General features: G+C 39.6%; 2 protein-coding genes across 2 annotated transcripts; both read left to right on the forward strand.

Moving 5' to 3' along the window:
• Positions 1–227: 227 nt before the first annotated feature.
• LOC310942680 (uncharacterized protein) lies at positions 228–11,830 on the forward strand (the record flags this gene model as incomplete). Its single annotated transcript, XM_083908096.1, has 10 exons — positions 228–321; positions 2,720–3,058; positions 4,074–4,394; positions 4,552–4,878; positions 5,258–5,293; positions 6,407–6,685; positions 6,787–6,906; positions 7,642–7,707; positions 7,878–7,961; positions 9,984–11,830. 10 exons carry the CDS (start codon positions 228–230, stop codon positions 10,112–10,114), a joined length of 1,797 nt encoding a protein of 598 aa, XP_083764222.1. The 3' UTR covers positions 10,115–11,830.
• A 4,726-nt stretch (positions 11,831–16,556) lies between these two features.
• LOC310942318 (CD276 antigen-like) lies at positions 16,557–22,968 on the forward strand. The gene is made up of 8 exons (XM_083907691.1): positions 16,557–16,866; positions 17,979–18,302; positions 18,680–19,000; positions 19,744–20,022; positions 20,124–20,255; positions 20,776–20,856; positions 21,026–21,103; positions 21,556–22,968. Exons 1-8 carry the CDS (start codon positions 16,773–16,775, stop codon positions 21,564–21,566), a joined length of 1,320 nt encoding a protein of 439 aa, XP_083763817.1. The 5' UTR covers positions 16,557–16,772; the 3' UTR covers positions 21,567–22,968.
• The last annotated feature ends 588 nt before the right edge of the window (positions 22,969–23,556 follow it).

Genomic DNA, 23,556 nt, shown 5'->3' on the forward strand with positions numbered 1-23,556 from the left:
TAGTCAGAGTAAATTATCAAGTTATCGCTAAATACAGAGTAAATTATCAAGTTATCGCTAAATACAGAGTAAATGGTCAGTTGTGTTGTTTTATTAGTGTTAGTCGAGCGTCAGTTGTGTCTGTTTAACCGCTCTCTCGCTCACTCTGGACTAAAACTTTGTCGATAGTCGAGTTTTGGTTTAAGCTAACTTAGGCTAATTTACGTTCAAACGTCGCTAAATGAACGATGAAAACTCACTTTTTTACTGAAAACTCGCTCGTGTTTGTCGTCGTTTGTTCTCTGGTTTGTTTTGGATCAACACAGAAGGACGAGACTGACGGTGAGGAACACTTTTTACTAAGTTATTTATTTGACGTTTTTCAGAGTCATGTGTTAAATATTTTGGGTGAATACATAACTATATATATATATATATATATATATATATATATATATATATATATATATATATATATATAAAATACTTGTTTTACATTTTTACTTTCACTTTGAACAAAGGCCAACAGTCAGACGCACTAAGATTATATCTGTTTCCTGTTTTGTTCAGTGGAACCTCACCCTCGAGCTTGGACTTTTCAAAATAAAAGTCTACACTCGCATAGAAGAAAACTAGACAATGAAAGGACTAAACCATCCAGCAACAATAAATATGTGCAGAGAAACTCTCACCCTCCAATCTGAGTGTTGTGTCTGCCTTACAGTGAATTTAGATGCAAAGACACTTTATTGTCATCCTCATGGACAAATTCAAATATCCACACAGAAGCTTCCACTCTCCACTTCTAAAGACTGAAAGAATGGAAAACCAAAGAATTAACAGTTCATTAATGGTGTTCAAAAACTAAATAAAAAAAAGAAGATTTTTCAGTACATAGTATTGTGTACTTAGTACATATATATATAATGTGTGTATATATATATATTTATGTATATTTTATCGGTTTTAACAGTTTTTATAACATTTCGTATTTGTTTCTGTATATTGAGCTGCTGGAACCCTGTACTCTCCCCACTGTGGGATAAAATAAAGTCTTATCTCAAATAATACAGTGTTTCCCCCAGGAAACCGGCTAAGCCCACGGCGTTTTTGTAATAATAATTAAAAGTTCACTGGAAATTTTTAATTATGACTATTATGTGTTATTGTAAGACATTTATTAATAATACTTAAACACCAACTATAGTCTTACAAAAAGACACTCTTGAAATTAAATAAATAATATAAACATTTTTCACTTAAAAGGACAATGTGTATTATTTATGGGTTTATATAACCCAAAATCCACTCTTTTATACATATTATGTGCTCCTGCATTGTCTAATCGCTGTATAATAGTTTTTGTTTCATTTTCGTAGTGTTTCAAAAAGTCATGTAAAATAACATGACCGCGGTTGCATAGCCACTGTTAGCAGCGAGATGCCATGTTTCTACCGGAGCCTGTAAGGACAAACGTGAGAGAACAAATCAAGCGTCTCTTTACTTGTAGCAGAAGTCCCGCCTCCTCTCTCTCCGCTTCGTCTGCTACGGCCGCGGTAGCTCGCCCTCTCCCTCACCTCACGAACCTCATCTGCTGACACGGAGAAAGACGACGAGGACGACATTTTACCGGAAATGTCGTCCTCGTCGTCTTTATCCGTGTCAGCAGATGAGGTTCGTGAGGTGAGGCAGACAAACGGCCCTTTTATTTCTGCGCACCACCCCTGCGCTGTTCCCTTCTCCCTCTCCTGCGCCGTTCGTGGCTCTGCGCTTCCGCGTCTCCAAGCGGTCATTTCATATCTAAAGCAGATTGGATAATTTCTGTACGTGTTTTATCCCCACATAAAAATAATGATCTTTATGACGATGATGGAGATAAAGTGCAGGTGATCCGAGCAGATCTGAGTAAAACGTGACGGACTCTGAAGAGCAGAGCGCACTTTTCATAATTTTCACTCCGTGGTCTTAAACTCTGTGAAAGAAGTCGCTTTAACGCTGTAATTAAGGGAATAACAGAAAGATCAGATGAGCTGATGTCTTTATTTAACTTCTCAAAGAGAGAGAATGTTCTTTGGTGTGAAGTGAATGTCGCGGGGAGTTAATAATCTGTGCCGCACTCAGCCAAGTTTCGCTTTTGGGCAGATATTTTCCAGCGTTTAATAGGTGCTTTTCCACAGTGAACTCGCTCTGTTTCGACCGCCGAATTATCGGTTCATTCCTAAATATAACATCTTTATTGACAAGAACGATGTTACCGTAATAATGACGCACTTGATAGTGTGACTTGGGTTTCAAGCGGCACCTGGACAAGCGTGCGCTGCGCTTGGGGGTACAGAAAAAGCCGTGGTGTATAAAAAAATCTATTTTAAATAAATAAACAAGCAACGCTAATCCTGGCGGGGTTGTCTGCAGGTTTTCTACTATGAGCACACTAAGGTAATCAGGTTTAGAGTGAAAGAGCACGGTCAGGTCATCACTTCAATTATATCACTTCATTTATGTAGCGTTGTTCCAGTACATTAATGAAATGTTTAAATCCAAGGTTTTTCCACCACTGAATAAGGACATAGGTCTAGTTCTCAGTAATACAGTAACGATAATAGTAAAAGAGTTCTATATTTAACCTTTTATAAATGATTTAACTGCTGATTTACAGTAAAAGACGTGTCATGTAAATGTTACCTGATTGCTCTGTTCAAATGTAGCCATTCAAATATATGATGTTTCCTCTCAAACTCAGGTGTCTCCAGTACGTACGTCACAAAGGGAGAAGACGTCGTCCTTAACTGTTCTTTGAGAACCTCAAAAACCCCAAACCTTGAGGTCACAGTGGTAGACTGGAAGAACACAAATGGTAAAGAAGTGTTCCACTACTCGTACGATGAGCACGACAAGAACGGGCGGCCCGGTCAGGACGATCAGTACAAAGGACGAGTGTCACTTTTCTACAAAGAGCTGAAGAACGGAAACGCATCCATGATCCTCAGAAACACCAGAGTTGAAGACACAGGGATTTACACCTGTGAACTTCCACATTTGAGTTCTGGAAGGAAAATATTCACAATGGAGCTGATCGTCGGTGAGTCGTCGTCTTTTACCTTCTCTCTTCAGAGGTCACCACAGCAGGTCACCTCCACCTCTGTGCTCCTCATAAAGTGTCCTGGTGACGGAGCGCTGCACTTCAGAGTTTTAGTATCGTCTATTTTAAGTTATTTAAAATGTAAAATAATGGGAATTTGGACATTTGTGAATCGATTCAGAATCGTCCACGTCTGAATCACGATGCATCTAAGAATTAAGGTTTTTTCCACTCCTAAAGCCCAATTTACACTCCTGCGTAAAGTGCTCTGCGTAGGTCACGCAGAGAGCCTGTCGAAGAGCCTCTGCGTCGTCTCCGACTGCAAGAAATATTTTTTAAGTGTCCGTCACTCCGTCAAGGGACAACGGAGACGGCAAGAGCTACGATTGGTCCTCAGGACAGGCCGAGATAAGCTGCTCTGTGCCGGCTCACAGTGAGCACCGAACGTCCACAGAGGGTGGAGCTGATCACCGCCGACAACGTCGCTGCCAAACTATAATACGTCATATCTTAACACACACAGCACATGTTTAGACTCTAAATTACCAATTTCTCGCCTCAAATTATCTTAAAACTGTGTTCCGTGACACAGAAAAGTGAGAAACGGCCACTGTTTCAACAACAACAGTCTTTCTCTCTCGGATGCCATTGCTCACTGTAGCTTAAAGCACGACAACCTTGCGCTGCGACCCCTACTGATCAGGCGGGAAATTGCAGCGCGGTACGCTTCGACGGAAAGCCTCTGCGTCGTCTCCGAATGCAAAAAATATTTTTTTACAGCCTTCGAGCCTTCATAGTTCTTGTCACCACGACGGAAAACTATGAAGGCTCTAGGGGTCTCCGTGGTTACGCAGTCGGAGAAGTATAATGTGGCCATAACTCGTTCATGAACGTCACAGCTCGAGTTGTAAATGCTCATAACGTACATCACCAGGAAATGTGTAAGTTTGATTGTTTGTTTTGATTGCTCTGTTCAAATGTAACCATTAAAATATATGTTTCCTCTCAAACTCAGGTGTCTCCAGAACGTATGTCTGCAAGGGAGAAGATGCCGTCCTTCACTGTTCTTCTGGAGGAAACCTTGAGAACACAGTGGTAGACTGGAAGAACAAAGATAAAGAAGTGTTCCTCTACTCGTACGGCGAGCACTATGAGAACGGGCGGCTCGGTCAGGACAATCAGTACAAAGGACGAGTGTCACTTTTCTACAAAGAGCTGAAGAACGGAAACGCATCCATGATCCTCAGAAACACCAGTGTTGAAGACGCAGGGATTTACACCTGTGTACTTCCACATTTGAGTCCTAGATCGCAAATATGGATGGAGCTGATCATCGGTGAGTCGTCGTCTTTTACCTTCTCTCTTCAGAGGTCACCACAGCAGGTCACCTCCACCTGTAAATGCTCATAATGTAACGTAAGTTTGATCATTTGTTTTAATTGCTCTGTTCAAATGTAACCATTCAAATATATGATGTTTCCTCTCAAACTCAGGTGTCTCCAGAACGTACGTCACAGAGGGAGAAGACGCCGTCCTTCACTGTTCTTCTGGAGAAAGCCTTGAGAACAAAGTGATATTCTGGAAGAACACAAATGGTAAAGATTTGTTCCTCTACGAGCGTGGACATCACACTGAGGACGGCTGGTGCTGTCAGGACGATCAGTACAAAGGACGAGTGTCACTTTTCTACAAAGAGCTGAAGAACGGAAACGCATCCATGATCCTCAGAAACACCAGGATTGAAGACACAGGGATTTACACCTGTGAACTTCCACTGTTGAGTTCTGGAAGACACATATTCACGATGGAGCTGATCGTCAGTGAGTCGTCGTCTTTTACCTTCTCTCTTCACGTTGTCATTTTGAGTGATGGAAAACATTTTCCTCCATTGTCTGACATTCAAATAACAATACCGATATCACAAACTAGAGTATCTACCGATACAGATATTTGTCCAATACAATCATGTTAGACCGTTTATGAACGAATGAATCTGTTAACAAGTCATTTATGCTGAGTCATTTTAGACATAATTCTCCAACTGTGGAACAAATATTGTTCTCCTAAAAGAGAAGAAACAAACAGCCCAAACATGACTCAGCTAAAATGCTTTTGCCAGTGATTTTGACCAGTATCAGACTGATGCACATGACTAGTTTAAGTTTTTATGAAACATACATTTATTTTTTTTCCTTTTAGAACCGGTCTACAAAAACAGATTTGGACTTGAAAAAGGTGAGTGATGATGGTCAATGGTCTTTATTTATCAGGGGTGTGATTTTTCCTTTTTTTAAACCGGTCCGCAGGCCCGGTGGTTGGGGACCACTGTCCTACAGCACACACACACACACACACAGTTACACACACCAGGTTTAGTCTGTAACATAGATTAGTTTGTCTGACAGCGTGGTTCAGTGTGTAGAATAAGATGTGTAATAATAATTAATCTAAAATTAGATTTAGGCTTTAACAAATATTATATTATAAATATTGTGTCTTGAAATTGCAGTAAGCTGTATTGCAATTTCGATACATTTAGATGAATTGCTCAGCCCTACACTACAGTATATGCCAAAATATGCAAATAACATTTACACAAAGCAAGCCAATCCACTTTTCTATGTTGATAAAATGAGGAAAAATAATGGCACAAAAAGAAATCAAGGGACATTTAGAATAGATAAAAATCGCGAGTTAACTATGACATTGCGATTAAATATTTTAATCGTTTGACAGCACTAATAAATACATCATATCTTCATGCATAAACCTCATTGGTCAGTGTGTCGACCCAAGTCAGCAGTTGCTATGGTTACTATTAGCTGGCAGCAGCTTCAGGTTAGTGGGAGGAGCTAACGTGTAGCCGTGCTACAGTGGCTACAAACACTGGTGACGTCACGCTGGGGGGGCAATTAATTAATCGATTGATAATCGTTAAATCGTTGTGACCAGGGGCAGCCGACACATAGTGGGCGATGGACCGCCTTCCTTAAGCCACACGAAAGAAGAAAGAGTTTGTTTTACCGGTCTAAGTCTTAATATTATTGTCCAATCAGCAGCCTGAATATCGCTGTGACGTTCAGCAGCCTCAAAAAAAACTGCGTGGTAAACCCCCCCCCCCCCCAAAAAAAAAATATTTTCACCAGCTGCCACTGGTTGTGACGTCATCTTATTCAGTGGAACAATATTTTTTTTCTAAACAGTATTTTAGTGTAAATAAAAAATATATATACTTGCCCTTAATTGTAATTTTACCATTTTAAATGTATGTAATGATTTATTGTCTAAATGGTTCCCAGATACTGATTAACTGACCCACAGAAACTGGTTGAACTTGTCTGTTTGTAGGAGCCGTTCATGCACCATACGTTGGAATATCTGACATGACAGAGGACGGCGTGGAGCTCCAGTGTGAGGTCAAAGGTTCTTCATCAAAGCCGAGTGTAGAGTGGGAGACGTGTAAAGGAATCTCTCTAAATGCCACAAATCAAACAGTCTCTGAGACACGAGGACGTTACGACACCACAAGCTTCATCAATGTGACAAAGACGGAGACCAACTGCTTCAGCTGTGTGGTCAAACAGGAGGACATTTACCACAGGGTTCACAGTGAGATCACTCTGTCAGGTGAGACTCTCAGATCTTCACCTGTGATGATGTTATGATCACTGTTCTGCTCGTGTTGTCGTCTGTGCATTTACATCCTGTTTGTTTTCTCTTTTCCTCAGAGAAACTCTTTGAGAAAAAGTCCTCTCACAGTTCAGTTCAACTCGTAGTCTTGTGGTTTTCTGGAGTTTTCTCAGTTGTGTTCTTTCTGGTTCTGTATCCGATCATAAGAAGATGCAGATGTAAGTTCTTCAATATTTGATGCCATTTAAATATTAATTGTGCTGCAACTAACGATTCTTTTCATAATCAATCAGTAAATCATTTTCTAGCATTAATCAATGACTTGTTTGATCCATAGAATGTCAGAAGATGTTGATCAGTGTTTCCCAAACCTTGATTTAGTGAAGTACTCAAATGTCTTCTCATGTCCACAAAGCAACAGGTTTCAGTTTTAATGATTTTCTTGTTGTTTTGTTTATATGGATTAGTGCAGCCAACATTAATCAGCTTTTGATGAAGGAGTTAATAGATAGTTGTTGTTGTTTTTTTAATTGAGTCGTTTTCAGCTTCATAGATGTGAATATTTTCTGATGAAATCATTAAAAGTGAAAATGTCAGTTAGTGAGGAAAAAAGGAAACAGGAAGTCATCACCGGTTGGCTCACAGTGCCTGTGATGACTTCCTGTCCATTGAGCTGTCACTCCAAAACTCAGTAGCCAATCAGCAGGCAGCTTCCTAAGCCCCGCCCATGGTCAGAATCACTAATAAAAAAAAAAGAATAAAGAACAAATGTATTTTTAACAATAAAATACAATATTTTTGAATGGTTAAATCGTTGTTTTATTATTATATTTTATTGACATAAATCTAATTCCATGTGATGGTTACAGCCCTAACATCAATGTGGTTTGAGTTTGTGTCAGAACAGAATGAGCTGCTGAATGTTATTAATGTGGAAAACTGTCACACAACAGGGAAGATGAACCTCATGATGAAATCAAAGGAAAAGAAGGAGCACATGTCCACTAACCAGATCTCAGGTAAACATGAGCAGGTGTTTTCAACTTTCCTGTTTAGTCGATGTGATCTAGTTTTGTTTGTTGTTTTTCTAACTCTTTATTTCAACTAACTCACCTAAAATAATCAGGTTAATTGATGATTTGACTGATTAAAACATGATCATTAAAAAGTAGAACTTCTGTCTTCACAGGTGAAACAAACGATGACGTCAAAGTGGAGATTCCACAAACTGACTCTGACTGTGATGAGACGTCGCCCTTACAGAGCAATAATGGTAAGAATGAACAGAACAAACCTTTAAAGCTGCTCTCAGTAAGGATGAGTTTAAAGAACTGACACTAAAATAGGACCAGTTCAACGATAACGTTTGACGTAGCAGAGAAATATTGACTGTCCAGTCTTCATGTCATAGAAACACTGACAAACTCATGAAGCTCTTAAAGACACAAGCATCAGTTTAAAAACAGATGTTTTGCACCTAATTATAGAGAATAGTATCAATAAGAGTATCAATAATGACCAGTATCACACAGTGACGACAGTATTTACATTCTGCTCAGTTTACAAAGCTGTCGTCAATGATCTGTGATCAGTTTTACTAAATGTCCTGATGATCCGTTCACATCTGGTACTGGAGGACCAGGGGCCTCATTTATAAAACTGTGCGTACATCCGACGTCAAAATTGGCGTACGCACGAAACACAGAAAGTGCTTACGCACAAAAATATCCTGATTTATAAAACAGTTTAAGAGATTTAAGAGAAACGCCCCTCATAAATATTGATTCATGACTGAAATCATGCCGAAATCGGAGAATTTCACCCAGTGTGAGGTGGAAGTACTTGTCGGGGAGGTGGAGAAGAGGAAGGCTTTATTGTTTGGTGTTCTAGAGTGGCGCCATGTGGCGGATGATGTCAATGCTGTTGCCTCAGAGGGTCAGAGTGTGGCCGAGGTGAAAATAAGGGGTCAGACATTAAAGTAGACGCAAAAAAGCGACTGGCGTCACAGGCAGAGCGTCTGTGCCACGGGCGAGGAACAGGCCAACCGGAGCTCACCCCGCTGGATGGAAAACTGGTGGGGATCATCGGGGAATCCCTCCTGAGTGGAGAGGTGACGGAGAAACAGTGGTGCGCTTGCTTTCACCCAAGTAAATTAAAACAATTGCATTGTTTAATGATTTATTTTATGTATACTTCACATACTAATCTATAACCTCTGGCAAAGATATGGGGGAAACACATTATTTCAGACTGTTTACCTGTGTGCCATCCATAATTTGTATCCCCCCCATATCTTTGGCTAGAATAGAAGAAAGCTGTTCATAAAGAGGTTATAGAGTAGTATGTGAAGTATGCATACAATAAATAATCAAACAATGCAATTATTAGTTTTAATTTACTTGGATGAAAGCAAGCGCACCACTGTTTCTCCGCCTCCGCCTCCGTGGCCAGGGTAAACACTTTCTGTCGGGGATACCTACATTGGCACAACACCTGTCGCCAGAAACCCGAGTGTTGTGAGCACTTGGAGCGGGACTGGCACGGCGTGGTTTCTGCGGGTGCTCCTCTCTAAGGCTGAGCCCAATGCCGCACACAGATCCAAGAGGACAGCTCGTGGGAGTCGGAAACGGCTCATCAGCCACTCATCACTGTTGGCCAGTGGATCTTGCTCGTCTCGGAAGTTCCGCTCCCTCCGTATCTTTCCGTTTGCCACATCCTCTAACAGTGCCAAAGCATTGTGCGCCATGACGCATTGTGAGTACCTGCCTTTATATGCCCATCGATTAGGTATCTGCTACACGTGTTAGAATTACCCTGATATCAGTGAATACATCATTTGCCCTACTTGTCTTACTATTGTCCTAAATCATTATGTTTCCAGTGTGCACTCCAGGGAGTTTGTTTGTTTGTTCATTGTAGAAATTATTTTTTTTTTTATCCATTTCTTGCAAATAAACTGTTCATATATGAGAGGGTAATATAACTATTTATTTTACCCGATCAGTTTCACACAGTTTCTCCCGTTTCTTTCTTCTGCCATCAGTGGCGCAGTTTCTCCTTACCCCAGGTATGTGCGTACGCATGGGTCAGATTTGGCGTGGAGGACCGCACATTTTACCGTCAAGTTCTCTTTTTATAAATCCCACGGTTTGCGTAGAGAGTGGCGTACGCCTTCTTTTGTGCGAACGCAACGTTTATAAATGAGGCCCCAGATCTGGACGTCCTCGTCCGTCTCTACCACAGTGATCAATGTACACAGTGAACATTTATCTTTTATTTTCTCCTGTTTCTACAGATTCAGCTTCATCAACAGGAAGAGCCTCCAATCCACTCATTAACTCAAACTCCAATGATCCCGGGGACCAAAAGAAAAGACCATCACTCTTTCAGCGTAAAGATAACCCAAAGCCAACGGATATGAAGTAAACGATATGATCTTAAAATGATATCACGTTTGTGTCTGTAGATGTGTTCAGGGTCGGTCTCTTGTGTCACGTATGAAGTTTCGAGGCGATCGGTCAATGCATGGTGAAGTTACAGAGCAACTTCCTGTTTCATGGCAAACGGTCGAAATTAGCCAAACTCCCCATGTTAGCCGTAGCCACGCCCTTCGAATCCACAAAACCTTTGGTTAACTTCCTGTCTACGATGTGTCCAGTACAAATTGTCGCGTTTTTTTATGTTGGTACGATAAATGATGACTTCCTTTTTGCGTTGAGGCCGTGTGTTGCTCAAAGGCTCTATAGCGCCCCCTAAGGTGAAAACGGGGGCAAAATTGAGTTCCACCGAATTTCCCCAAACTTGGTGTGAAGATGTTATCAACCAAGACGAACAAAAAAGTGTCGTAACCATGGCCTCAACTCAACAGGGAGTCGGCCACTTTGAATTTTGGTGTCCATTTTTGCTGATTTGCGCCCTACGTAAGTTGTCGGTGCGCATGTGTCGTAGAGACATAGAAAAAAGTTGATTTGTACGAGACGCATCAGTCAAACGTTGTGGTCACGGCAACCCTCTGTGTTTTGGCAAATTTCGACCATTCAACCCGATACAGGAAGTGCTCTATGACTTCAGCGTACGTCGACCGATCGCCTCCAAACTTTATACGTGACACAACACACTGACCCTGAACACGTCTACGTTCTCTGTTATTATGTATATTTTATGTCTCTAGTGTTTCCTGTGCGTGGCTCTGTGTAACAGACCATAGATTATTCATGTCAGATCTTAAAGATCGTGAAGTTGATGGAACAAATGAATCGTCCAAATTTATTTTTATATACTGTGTATATATTTATGAAAGTGTACTTAACCTCCAGCTGTTACACAGAGGAGAAGCTAAAAGTCAATCACTGTCATCTATACAATCCTTTTACTATGTTTTTACCGCTTTGATGAAAGAATTTCTACATTTGTAAATACGTCTTTGAACAGGTCAGTTTGTTTCCAGTGTCAGTGTAGCCTGACCTGTTACTATGGAAACACATTTTTGCCCCTGATGCTCTTATTAGTCATAAATTAGTGACGATGTAGACGAATGTCATGAATGTATTGACGAGATTTTTCCAAAGTCACCTGTGAGGTCGTTATCGTTGCCAGAGAATTAACAGATTCAAGAGAATTTAAACATAAACGCATCATAAATATTGATCGCAGAACTGTTTGTCTACACTTGGACAAACAGTTTTATTTGTGTGTAATATTTCATGTATTTTTCTGTCCTCGCTGTGTTTTTAATGTTTAATGTGAGTGTTAAAGGTCCACGGTGAAGAATTTAGGAGTCAACGTTTGTTTTAGTTTAACCTCAGATTGACTGAAGAGTTGATCAGTGAAGAAGATTATTCCTAATCAGGTTTTTAAAAATAAAGATACTATGTCGGGTCAAATGACTTGAGGTACATTTATGACCACAAGGTGGCAGCAGCAGTAAGTGTTTGGTTCCTCTTGGCTCCACGAGGTGTTTAACGCCCTCAAAAGTGACCACATTTACCAGGGTCACTGAATGCATCTCAGTGTCTCCTCTAAACTCGACCCTAAATTTAAATTTCAGACATAATTTAAAGCGCCGATGTCTGATAATCCAGAGTGAGTTTGGAAGAACTTGTTTGTATTTTTTTCTGCCATTAAATCTACACACTGGTCCTTTAAAGATAAGATAAGATAAGATAGCTTTATTTATCCCACAGTGGGGAGAGAACAGGGTTTCAGCAGCTCCGTATACAGATTAACAATTACACAATGTTATAAAAACTGTACAAAGAAAGAAATAAGATAAGAGTGAATGTAAATAAGGTGCGTATTTGGTTCAGGTAAAAATAAGACAAATCTAGGCAGACAAGACAAACAGGACAACAACTGTAAACAATAACTAAACAGACCAGCTAAAGACAAGGAACAAAAACTGTAAACAATAACTTAACAGACCAGTAAAAAAACAAAACTGTAAACAATAACTTAACAGACCAGTTAAAACAATAAACTGAACTGTAAACAATAAACATAACAGACCAGTTAAACAACAAAAAAAACAAAAACTGTGACAATAACTTAACAGACCAGTTCAAAACAAAAACAACAAAACTGTAAACAATAGCTTAACAGACCAGTTAAAAACGAAAACAAAAAACTGTAAACAATAACATAACAGACCAGCTAAAAACGAGGAACAAAAACTGTAAACAATAACAGACTAATACAGCAGTGACACAAACATAGTTATTTGGTTTGCACACTGTTGTACAGACGGACAGCAGTAGGGATGAACGACCTGCGGAGCCGCTCCGTCCTGCACTTAGGGTGCATCAGTCTCTGACTGAAGGAGCTTCTCAAGGCCCCAACAGTCTCGTGCAGTGGGTGAGAGGTGTTGTCCATGATGGCCGATAGTTTGGCCAGTACCCTCCTCTCTTGGATGACCTCGATGGAGTCCAGGGGACAGCCACAGACCGAGCCGGCTTTTTTAATTATCCGATCTAGTCTGTTTTTGTCCCGCACAGAACAGCCCCCTCCCCAGCACACCACAGCAAACAGGACCACTGACGCAACCACAGTGTCGTAGAAAGTCCTCAGCAGTGTCCTGCTCACCCCAAAAGAGTGCAGTCTCCGCAAAAGATAAAGGCGACTCTGACCCTTCTTGTAGAGCGAGTCAGTGTTGTCAGTCCAGTCCAGTTTATTATTTAGGTGAACACCCAGGTACTTGTATGTTGTCACCCTCTCGATGTCCAGTCCCTGGATGTTCACCGGTGCAGTGATTTGCTTCTTTTTACTGAAGGTTACCACCATTTCTCTCGTCTTGCTGGCGTTGACAAGAAGGTGATTCTTCTCACACCAGCTGACAAAGTCCATGATAGTCCTCCTGTATTCCTGGTCGCCATCTCCTGACACACACCCCACAATGGCAGTGTCATCAGAGAACTTTTGGAGATGGCAGCTGTCTGTGGAATACCTGAAGTCCGATGTATATAGGGTGAAGAGGAAGGGTGAGAGCACAGTGCCTTGGGGGGCTCCCGTGCTGCAGACTAACGTGTCTGACACACAGTCCTGCAGCCTCACAAACTGGGGTCTGTCTGTGAGGTAGTTGGTGGTCCATGCAGCCAGCCGGTCGCTGACACCTGCTCTCTCCAGCTTCACCCTAAGCAGCGATGGTTGTATGGTGTTAAAGGCACTGGAGAAGTCAAAAAAGGTAATCCTCACGCTGTTTCCAGTGCCCTCCAGATGAGACAGGGACCTCTGCAGCAGGTAGATGATGGCATCATCCACCCCGATGCCAGGCTGGTACGCGAACTGCAGAGGGTCCATGTTTGGGCTCACCAGGGGGCGGAGGTGTTTGAGGATTATCCTCTCCAGTGTCTTCATGAGATGTGATGTTAGGGCCACGGGTCTGAAGTGGTTGGGTTCCTTGGGGCATGATGTCTTGGGGACAGGGACCACACAAGAAGTCTTCCACAGGGTGGGTACTCTCTCCAAGCTCAGACTCAGGTTGAAGATATAACAAACCACCTGGCAGAGCTGGTCTGCACAGTCCCTGAGGAGTCTGGGGCTGATGCCATCAGGACCCGTAGCTTTCCTGGCTTTTGTCTTTCTCAGCTGTGCTCTCACCTGATCCACTGTGGTCGTGAAGGGAGGAGAGGAGGGCAGCAGAGGTGGGGGAGGTGGTGGTGAGGGTCCTTGAGGTGGTGGTTGAGGTGTGGGAGGGGTGGGGGGTGTGAGCCTGAGAGGTGTTAATGGTGGTAGAGAGGGGAGGGGGACAGGAAGAAAAGGGGAGCTGGAAGTAGACAGGCTGGAGGGGGGAGGGATGGGACTGGTGTCAAACCTGTTGAAAAAGACATTAAGGTTGTTGGCCCAGTCTCTGTCACCAGGAGCAGGGTCCCTCGTCCTTACTTTGCCCTGTCCTGACATGGTTTTGAGTCCCCTCCAGACCTCCCTGGCGTTGTTATGTTCCAGGTGGTTCTCCATCTTCCTCCTATAAGTTGCCTTGCACTCCCTGATCTTCCTCTTCAGGTCCCTCTGCACTCTCCTCAGCTCCTCACGGTCTCCAGATCTAAAAGCTCTCCTCTTCTCCAGCAGCAGAGCTCTCATCTCAGAAGTTACCCAGGGCTTGTTGTTTGAAAAGCACCGCACCATTTTGGTAGGCACGGTGGTCTCCACACAGAAGTTTATGTACAGAAGTTTAAAGACACATAATGTGTTTGCACTGTTACTGTTTATGTTTATAAGGAACATTTTTAAGCTTCTGTGTATTTGTATTTGTATAGAATCTGAATGTCAACTGAAAGTTGATTTTTCAGTGAAAATGTTTAAGAAGTTTTTAAAAGTCTATATTTGATAAAATCAAGTCATGCAGTTTAAGTTTTTCATGCTTTGTTGTATTCTCAAATAAAAAGATAGTTGTGCCTTCTTCATATACACATTTGTCACTTTAATAATGTAAAATAAATATGTTTTACTGCCTCTGTGTTGTTTCTTGTGTTGTTTCTGTTTAACTTGTCTGTGAGACTGATTGCCTCCTGGGGACAAATAAAGTTTTTTGAATTGAATTGAATTGAATTCTCCACTCCAGCAGGGGGCAGTGTATTTTAATCAATGATCTGCCGATGAAATAGAAAGAGAGGAGTCGAGAGGAGGAGTCGAGACGTAACGTGACGTCATGACGTAACGCCGGTGACTCAAACTCACGGCGGTGATTTTCTCAAACATGGAGGAAAAGTTTGACAGAACCGGGATTAATACGACACCGAGGTTCGGGTCCGGGTAGCGGGGAAACGTGCTGTTCTGACGGAGGTAAACTTTGTTTAATTTATCAACGTTTACAAGGTTCTGTGTGTATTTTCACAATTGGTTTGTTTGACAGTGTTTACGAGTGACGTCGTTTTATATACGTTAGTGTTAAACCAGGTTATGTCCAAAAAGTCTGGCCCGCGGCTTCCGTTCGGCTTTAATCATGCATTATTTAAACAATAATAATAATAATATATATATATATATATATATATATATATATATATATATATATATATATATATATATATATATATATATATATAGTCATGTACTTTTATTTGAACTGTGGTGCGTTTAAGTACTTTTACATTATAGTGTATTTGATGTCCATTATGTCACTGATGGATTTGAGACAAATACTGACTTAGTCATTTTAACTTAGTCATCAACTGAGTAATTTATTGATAAGTTTCTTAATTAATCGTTGAGTTGTTTGGTCGGTAAAATGTCAGGAAATGTAAATCGTTGTTTGTCAAATCTGGAAATGACGATGTTTCTCAGTTTTTAATGACTTATTCGTTATATGGAGCAAGGAAAGGTTTTCATTCCTGAGTGACAGAATATGACAAATAAATGTATTTATACATATACTGTACATGTGTTTGTTTCAGAATCAGTACAAATGAGACAAATCTCTGTGTCTATTTGACAAAATGTAAACAAAAACAAAAGAAACAACATGAGCAGAAATTACACATACACACTTTGTTCAGGATGAATGTTTTTACTTCACACTTTGTACACTAGAGGGCGGTACAACATCAAAGAATGAGAGAAGAAAGTGTGACAGAATGTTTATTTATACATTAATTTACTCTATTCTTCTATTTATTTATCAATTCCTGAATTTATTTATTTATTATTATTATTATTATGTCATTTATGCTCCTCCATACGTGTCTGACCATTCATCACATTTCTAACATTTATTTTATATTATAATTTTTGTTGTTTTAATAGTTCGTGTTGTGACGTGTAACTACGCTACATTTGGACCTTTTCTGACATCTCACTGTACGACGACGTATGAACACATTATTTCATGTGTTCACTGTTTGTTTATGTGACGTCATCAAACTTATGTCATAACAGGTCAACACATTTTAAATATGTCTACAGTTTTATTGTCCACAAATGTTGCTTTCACAGAATACAAAGCTCACAATCACTGTTATTGTTATTGTTATTATCATGATTATATTAATATAATTGAATGATATTAATATACTGATCATATAATATTAAAATAAAGTCAGGTCAGAAAACCTGCAGACTCTAACATGATCATGTTATTAGGAACAATGACAACAACGTGTTCAAAGTAGTTTTATAACTGCACATTCTTTCACTCAACTCTTCTTCACGTCTTCATCACGTTCAGCAGTAACTTTATCAACTGACAGTGATGACGTCAGACGGTTTAACGTCTGTGTACAGAGATACTGTAAAACAAAATGGCGGCGGTCATAATTCAGTGACGTATTTCTTTTTGGAGACTTGTGCGTGTGCGCGCGCGTGCAGCGAAGCGACAGAGCCCCGCCCCTTGCTGCTTCTTCTGCAGGAGTAGAGTTTAGTCCTGTTCAGTGTGTGTGTGTGTGTGTGTGTGTGTGTTAGTCAGAGTATATTATCAAGTTATCGCTAAATACAGAGTAAATGGTCAGTTGTGTTGTTTTATTAGTGTTAGTCGAGCGTCAGTTGTGTCTGTTTAACCGCTCTCTCGCTCACTCTGGACTAAAACTTTGTCGACGCTCGAGTTTTGGTTTAAGCTAACTTAGGCTAACTGTTAGCATCGCACGTCGCTAAAGGAACGATGAAAACTCACTTTTCTACTGAAAACTCGCTCGTGTTTGTCGTCGTTTGTTCTCTGGTTTGTTTTGGATCAACAAAGAAGGACGAGAGTGAAGGTGAGGAACACTTTTTTTACTAAGTTTGAATAAAATTAGCACTTTAATAATAACAGGCAAATAAACACTCGTCTGGATATAGGGAAGTTGTAAGTGCGTACCGTTTACGGAAGTGTTTTTATTTTTAAAAACTACATTTTTGGATTAGATTCAATAGTTTATTTGAGTTTTGTTAGTCATGTATTTAATATTTTGGGCGAATACATAATTTTATTTAAAATACTTGTTTTACATTTTTACTTTCACTTTGAACAAAGGCCAACCGTCAGACTAAGATTATATCTGTTTCCTGTTTTGTTCAGTGGAACCTCACCCTCAAGCTTGGACTTTTCACAATAAAAGTGTGCACTCGCATAGAGTGAATTTAGATTGAAAGACACTGTATTGTCATCCCCATGGACAAATTCAAATATCCACACAGAAGCATCCACTCTCCACTTCTAAAGACTGGAAGAATGGAAAACCAAATAATTAATAGTTAATCAATGATTTTTTTTTTTTTAATTAGATTTTATTTTTACCATTCCCTGCACCTTATTTCCATTTTTTCTGTCAGTACATAGTATTGTGTACATAGTACATATATAATGTGTATATATATTTATGTAAATGTTATCATTTTTATCGTATTTCTTTCTATGTACAGTTTTTATAATATTTTGTATTTTTTTCTGTATATTCAGCTGCTGGAACCCTGTACTCTCTCTCCACTGTGGGATAAAATAAAGTATTATCTTAAATAATACTGTGAGCACACTAAGGTGATCAGGTTTAATGTGAAAGAGCACGGTCAGGTCATCACTTCATTTATGTAGCGTGATTATAGTACATTAATGAAATGTTTAAATCCAAGGTTTTCCCACCACTGAATAAGGACACAGGTCTAGTTCTCAGTAATACAGTAATGATAATAATAATAATCATAATGATATGATTTTGGAGGAATTAGAATCACTCTTACTTCTAACTCCCTGGTTTTTGAGTTCTATATTTAACCTTTTATAAATGATTTAACTGCTGCTTTACAGTAAAAGAGGTGTCATATAAATGTTACCCGATTGCTCTGTTCAAATGTAACCATTCAAATATATGATGTTTCCTCTCAAACTCAGGTGTCTCCAGAACGTACGTCACAGAGGGGGAGGCCGCAATCCTTCACTGTTCTTATAGAGAAAGCCTTGAAAACACAGTGATAGACTGGAAGAACAAAGATAAAGAAGTGTTCCTCTACTCGTACGGCCTGCACTATGAGAACGGGCGATCAGGTCAGGACGATCAGTACAAAGGACGAGTGTCACTTTTCTACGACGAGCTGAAGAACGGAAACGCATCCATGATCCTCAGAAACACCAGGATTGAAGACACAGGGATTTACTCCTGTGTACTTCCACATTTGAGTTCTGGATGGAAAATGTCCAAGATGGAGCTGATCGTCGGTGAGTCGTCGTCTTTTACCTTCTCTCTTCAGAGGTCACCACAGCAGGTCACCTCCACCTCTGTGCTCCTCATAAAGTGTCCTGGTGACGGAGCGCTGCACTTCAGAGTTTTAGTATCGTCTGTTTTACTTTATTTAAAATGTAAAATAATGTGAATTTGGACATTTGTGAATCGATTCAGAATCGTCCAGGTCTGAATCACGATGCATCTAAGAATCTATGTTTTTCCCACTCCTAACTCATTCATGAACGTCACAGCTCGAGTTGTAAATGCTCATAACGTACATCACCAGGAAATTTGTAAGTTTGATTATTTGTTTTGATTGTTCTGTTCAAATGTAACCATTCAAATATATGATGTTTCCTCTCAAACTCAGGTGTCTCTAGAACGTACGTCACAGAGGGAGAAGAAGCCGTCCTTCACTGTTCTTCTGGAGGAAACCTTGAGAACACAGTGGTAAACTGGAAGAACAAAGATAACAAAGAAGTGTTCTTCTACGAAAGTGGACAGCACTATGAGAACGGGCGATCAGGTCAGGACGATCAGTACAAAGGACGAGTGTCACTTTTCTACGACGAGCTGAAGAACGGAAACGCATCCATGATCCTCAGAAACACCAGGATTGAAGACACAGGGATTTACACCTGTGAACTTCCACTGTTGAGTCCTGGAAGGAAAAGGATGGAGCTCATCGTCGGTGAGTCGTGGTCTTTTACCTTCTCTCTTCAGAGGTCACCTCCACCTCGTCCTCTCCCTTGTTGACTCTTCATGAAAAACATTTTCCTCCATTGTCTGTCATTCTGTCCACTAAACAACAAATCCATTAATCAAGAAAATAACTATACCGATATCACAAACTCAAGTATCATTTTAGACGGTTTTCAAACTTATGAATCTGTTAACAGGTCATTTATGCTGAATCATTTCAGAGACATCATTCTCCAACTGTGGAACAAATATTGTTCTCCTAAAAAAGAAAAAACAAACATGACTCAGCTAAAATGCTTTTGCTGATTTTGGACTTGAAAAAGTTGAGTGAATGGTCTTTATTAATACAGCACTTTCCTAGACTTGATGACAACTCAAACTTCAGTTTCACTATTCACACATTCACTCACACGTTCACGTGCAGCTCATTTTCTATCACCCATTCACACGATGTCAGCACAGCCCTCAGGACTAACACAGGGGTTAAGTTTGTAGATGAGCGAAGCCGGGAATCAAACCCCACAACGTTCAAGTTGAAAGTGGACTTGCTCAACACACAATTATTAGCAAAGTGACCCAAGCGGAGGCGGATCTCAGACGCAGAATGGACCAATCAGTCCATAATTCACTGCTTTAATGTTGCCTGTACAAGTGAGGAAATCCATTCCACATTTAAAATAGTTTAACTGATTAGCTGATCCACAGAAAATGGTTAAACTTGTCTGTTTGTAGGAGCCGTTCATGCACCATACGTTGGAATATCTGACGTGACAGAGGCCGGCGTGGAGCTCCAGTGTGAGGTCAAAGGTTCTTCATCAAAGCCGAGTGTAGAGTGGGAGACGTGTGAAGGAATCTCTCTTAAAGCCACAAATCAAAGAGTCTCTGAGACACAAGGACGTTACGACACCAAGCTCTTCATCACTGTGACAGAGATGAAGACCAACTGCTTCAGCTGTGTGGTCAAACAGGAGGACATTTACCACAGGGTTCACAGTGAGATCATTCTGTCAAGTGAGACTCTCAGATCTTCACCTGTGATGTTGTTATGATCACTGTTCTGCTCGTGTTGTCGTCTGTGCATTTACATCCTCTTTGTTTTCTCTTTTCCTCAGAGAAACTCTTTGAGATAAAGTCCTCTCACAGTTCAGGTGAACTCGTAGGCATATGGTTTTCTGGAGTTGTCACAGTTCTGTCACTTCTGCTTCTGGCTCTGGTTCTGTATCAGATCATAAGAAGATGCAGATGTAAGTTCTTCAATATTTGATGCCATTTAAATATTAATTGTGCTGCAACTAACGATTCTTTTCATAATCAATCAGTAAATAATTTTCTAGCATTAATCAATGACTTGTTTGATCCATAGAATGTCAGAAGATGTTGATCAGTGTTTCCCAAACCTTGATTTAGTGAAGTCCTCAAATGTCCACAAAACAACATTATTTAGTTTGAATGATTTTTTTTATTTTATGGAGCAGGGCTGCCAAGATTAATGATGACTGGATTAATAGATTATTCTTTTTTTTTTTGAATAATTAAAACAAGTTTTTATTTATATTTCAGCTTCATAGATGTGAAAATGTTCTGGTTTCTTTGTTCTACGGAGCAAAGAAATCATTAAAACTGGAAAATATATTTTCCTGGTTTGACAAACACTGAACAAAACGATTACTTAGTAAAATAAATCGTAAACGTCTTTACTCATTTCACTCACTTTCCTGCTGGTTTGATTCTGTTTATGAGACGAACATTTGCTGCTTCTTTAAGATCAAAACACTGGAGATGGAGGCAACAACGTGATGAATGGACCAGAGGAGTTTAACCTCGTGTCCACTAACCAGACCTCAGGTAAACATGAGCAGGTGTTTTCAACTTTCCTGTTTAGTCGATGTGATCTAGTTTTGTTTGTTGTTTTTCTAACTCTTTATTTCAACTAACTCACCTGAAATAATCAGGTTTATTGATGATTTGACTGATTAAACATGATCATTAAAAAGTAGAACTTCTGTCTTCACAGGTGAAACAAACTTAAAAGTGGAGATTCCACAAACTGACTCTGACTATGATGAGAGGTCGTCCTTACAGAACAGTTATGGTAAGAATAAACAGAACAAACCTTTAAAGCTGCTCTCAGTAAGGATGAGTTTAAAGAACTGACACTAAAATAGGATCAGTTCAACGATAACGTTTGACGTAGCAGAGAAATATTGACTGTCCAGTCTTCATGTCATAGAAACACTGACAAACTCATGAAGCTCTTAAAGACACAAGCATCAGTTTAAAAACAGATGTTTTGCACCTAATTATAGAGAATAGTATCAATAACAGTGTTAATAATGATCAGTATCACACAGTGACGACAGTATTTACGTTCTGCTGAGTTTACAAAGCTGTCGTCAATGATCTGTGATCAGTTTTACTAAATGTCCTGATGATCCGTTCACATCTGATACTGGAGGACCAGATCTGGACGTCCTCATCCGTCTCTACCACAGTGATCAATGTACACAGTGAACATTTATCTTTTATTTTCTCCTGTTTCTACAGATTCAGCTTAATCAACAGGAAGAGCCTCCAATCCACCCATTAACTCAAACTCCAATGATCCCAGGGACCAAAAAAAAAAACTCTGACATAGTTCCCGGACCCGTGCATTGCTCAAGGGCTCTATAGCGCCCCCTAAGGTGATTTCCCCAAACTTGGTGTGAAGATGTTTGTCGTAAACCATGGCCTCAACTCCACAGGAAGTCGGCCATTTTGAATTTTGGCGTCCATTTTTGCCGATTTGCGCCCTACGCAAATGAGTGAAGTTTTAATATATTTTATGTCTCTAGTGTTTCCTGTGCGTGGCTCTGTGTAACAGACCATAGATTATTAATGTCAGATCTAAAAGATCGTGGAGATGATGGAACAACAATGAATCGTCCAAAGATATTTTAATATACTGTATATATTTATGAAAGTGTACTTAACGCCAGCTGTCACACAGAAGTGAAGCTAAAAGATGCGTCAACTACTGTCATCTATACAATCCTTTTATTTTATGTTTTTACCGATAAGTTGTACATTTGTAAACGTCTTTGAAATGATCAGTTTGTTTCCAGTGTCAGTGTAGCCTAGCCTGTTACTATGGAAACACATTTCTTGCCCCTCATGCTCTTATTAATTGTGAATTAGTGACAATGTAGACGAATGTATTGACGCGTTTTTTCCTCCTCAATGGAAAATACAAAGTCACCTGTGAGGTCGTTATCGTTGCCAGGGAATGAACAGATGCAGGAGAATTTAAACATAAACGCATCATAAATGTCGATCGCAGAACTGTATTTATCGCAAAAAAAAAAAATTGGAAGCTAACGAGGTGCAGTGGAACCACTGTAAACTACAACAGCTCGTCCTCAGTGATTATACAGTTGCTAACGCTTCCGGCACGCGCTAACGTAAACATTGATGTTAGCTGATTTAATGTAGCTTACCAGGGCTGCAGCTATCGAATGTTTTTGTAATCCAGATGATAATAATAATTGGTTGAATACTCGATTACAAAAATATTTGGCAGCTGCAGCCCTAGACATTTACCAGGGTCATTGAATGCATTTCGGTGTCGCTCACGAAACTCGACCCTACGTTTTTTGTACATAATTTAAAGCGCAGACGCCTGATAATCCAGATTGAGTTTGGATTTTTTTTATTCTTAAATATCCTGAATGCCATTATATCTGCACACTGGTTCTTTAAAGAAACATATAATGTGTTTGCACTGTTACTGTTTATGTTTATAAGGAACATGTTTAAGACTGTATTTCTTTTATCTGAATGTGAATGAATGAATGTTAAAAACCTCTTAAATAGGTTTTTAAAAGTCTATATTTGATGAAATCAAGTCATATAGACACGGTTTAACCTTAAATAAGTTTGTTTTTCATCCTATGTTTCATTATCAGGTAAAAAGACTCTTGTGCCTTCTTATTTGTCATTTCACTTATATAAAATAAATGTATTTTATTACCTCTGTGTTGTTTCTTGAAAACTGAGCGTCAGAAAAACACAAACAACGATCACAAGAACTGTTTCACTGTCTCTTAAACCAATAATAAAAAATAAAAAAAACAGTCAGATTAACACTTAATAATAACGGGTGGAAACGGGTAACAAATCACATCATTATTTACTTCTGTAAATAATTACATTCACTCTCATTACTGTAATTTACACTTTATTTTGTGTTTTCATTTAATTAAAAAAAAAAAAAGATTGATTAGTAAAAATAAGAGATAAACGCAGTAATGTTGTATTTCAAGTCAATAGATAATGTGACAAACATAAATAAAGACAAACATGACATTAAAAGTGTTAAGATCATGTTCATGTTTCACAGATTAACTCTTCCTGTTGAGTTTGTTTCTGACGTCTTAGGTTTAAGTTCTGGAACTAATGTTCATATAATACTGAATAAATGTTTGTTTGTTTGTTTGTTTGTTTGTTTTAACCCTTAAACACACAGACACATTTTTTCTGTTTTGGGCTTTTCATTTCAATTTCTCTTTC

Source organism: Microchirus variegatus, assembly GCF_963457635.1.
Source record: "Microchirus variegatus genome assembly, chromosome: 21".
NCBI lineage: Eukaryota > Metazoa > Chordata > Actinopteri > Pleuronectiformes > Soleidae > Microchirus > Microchirus variegatus.

Bases quoted from the DNA above. Each gene is read 5' to 3' on its own strand.
- LOC310942318 (XM_083907691.1), top strand. From the start codon at position 16,773: ATGAAAACTCACTTTTCTACTGAAAACTCGCTCGTGTTTGTCGTCGTT. The intron at 20,023-20,123 runs GTGAGACTCTCA...TCTTTTCCTCAG, and splicing joins CAGTGAGATCATTCTGTCAA to AGAAACTCTTTGAGATAAAG. The intron at 20,857-21,025 runs GTAAACATGAGC...CTGTCTTCACAG, and splicing joins GTCCACTAACCAGACCTCAG to GTGAAACAAACTTAAAAGTG.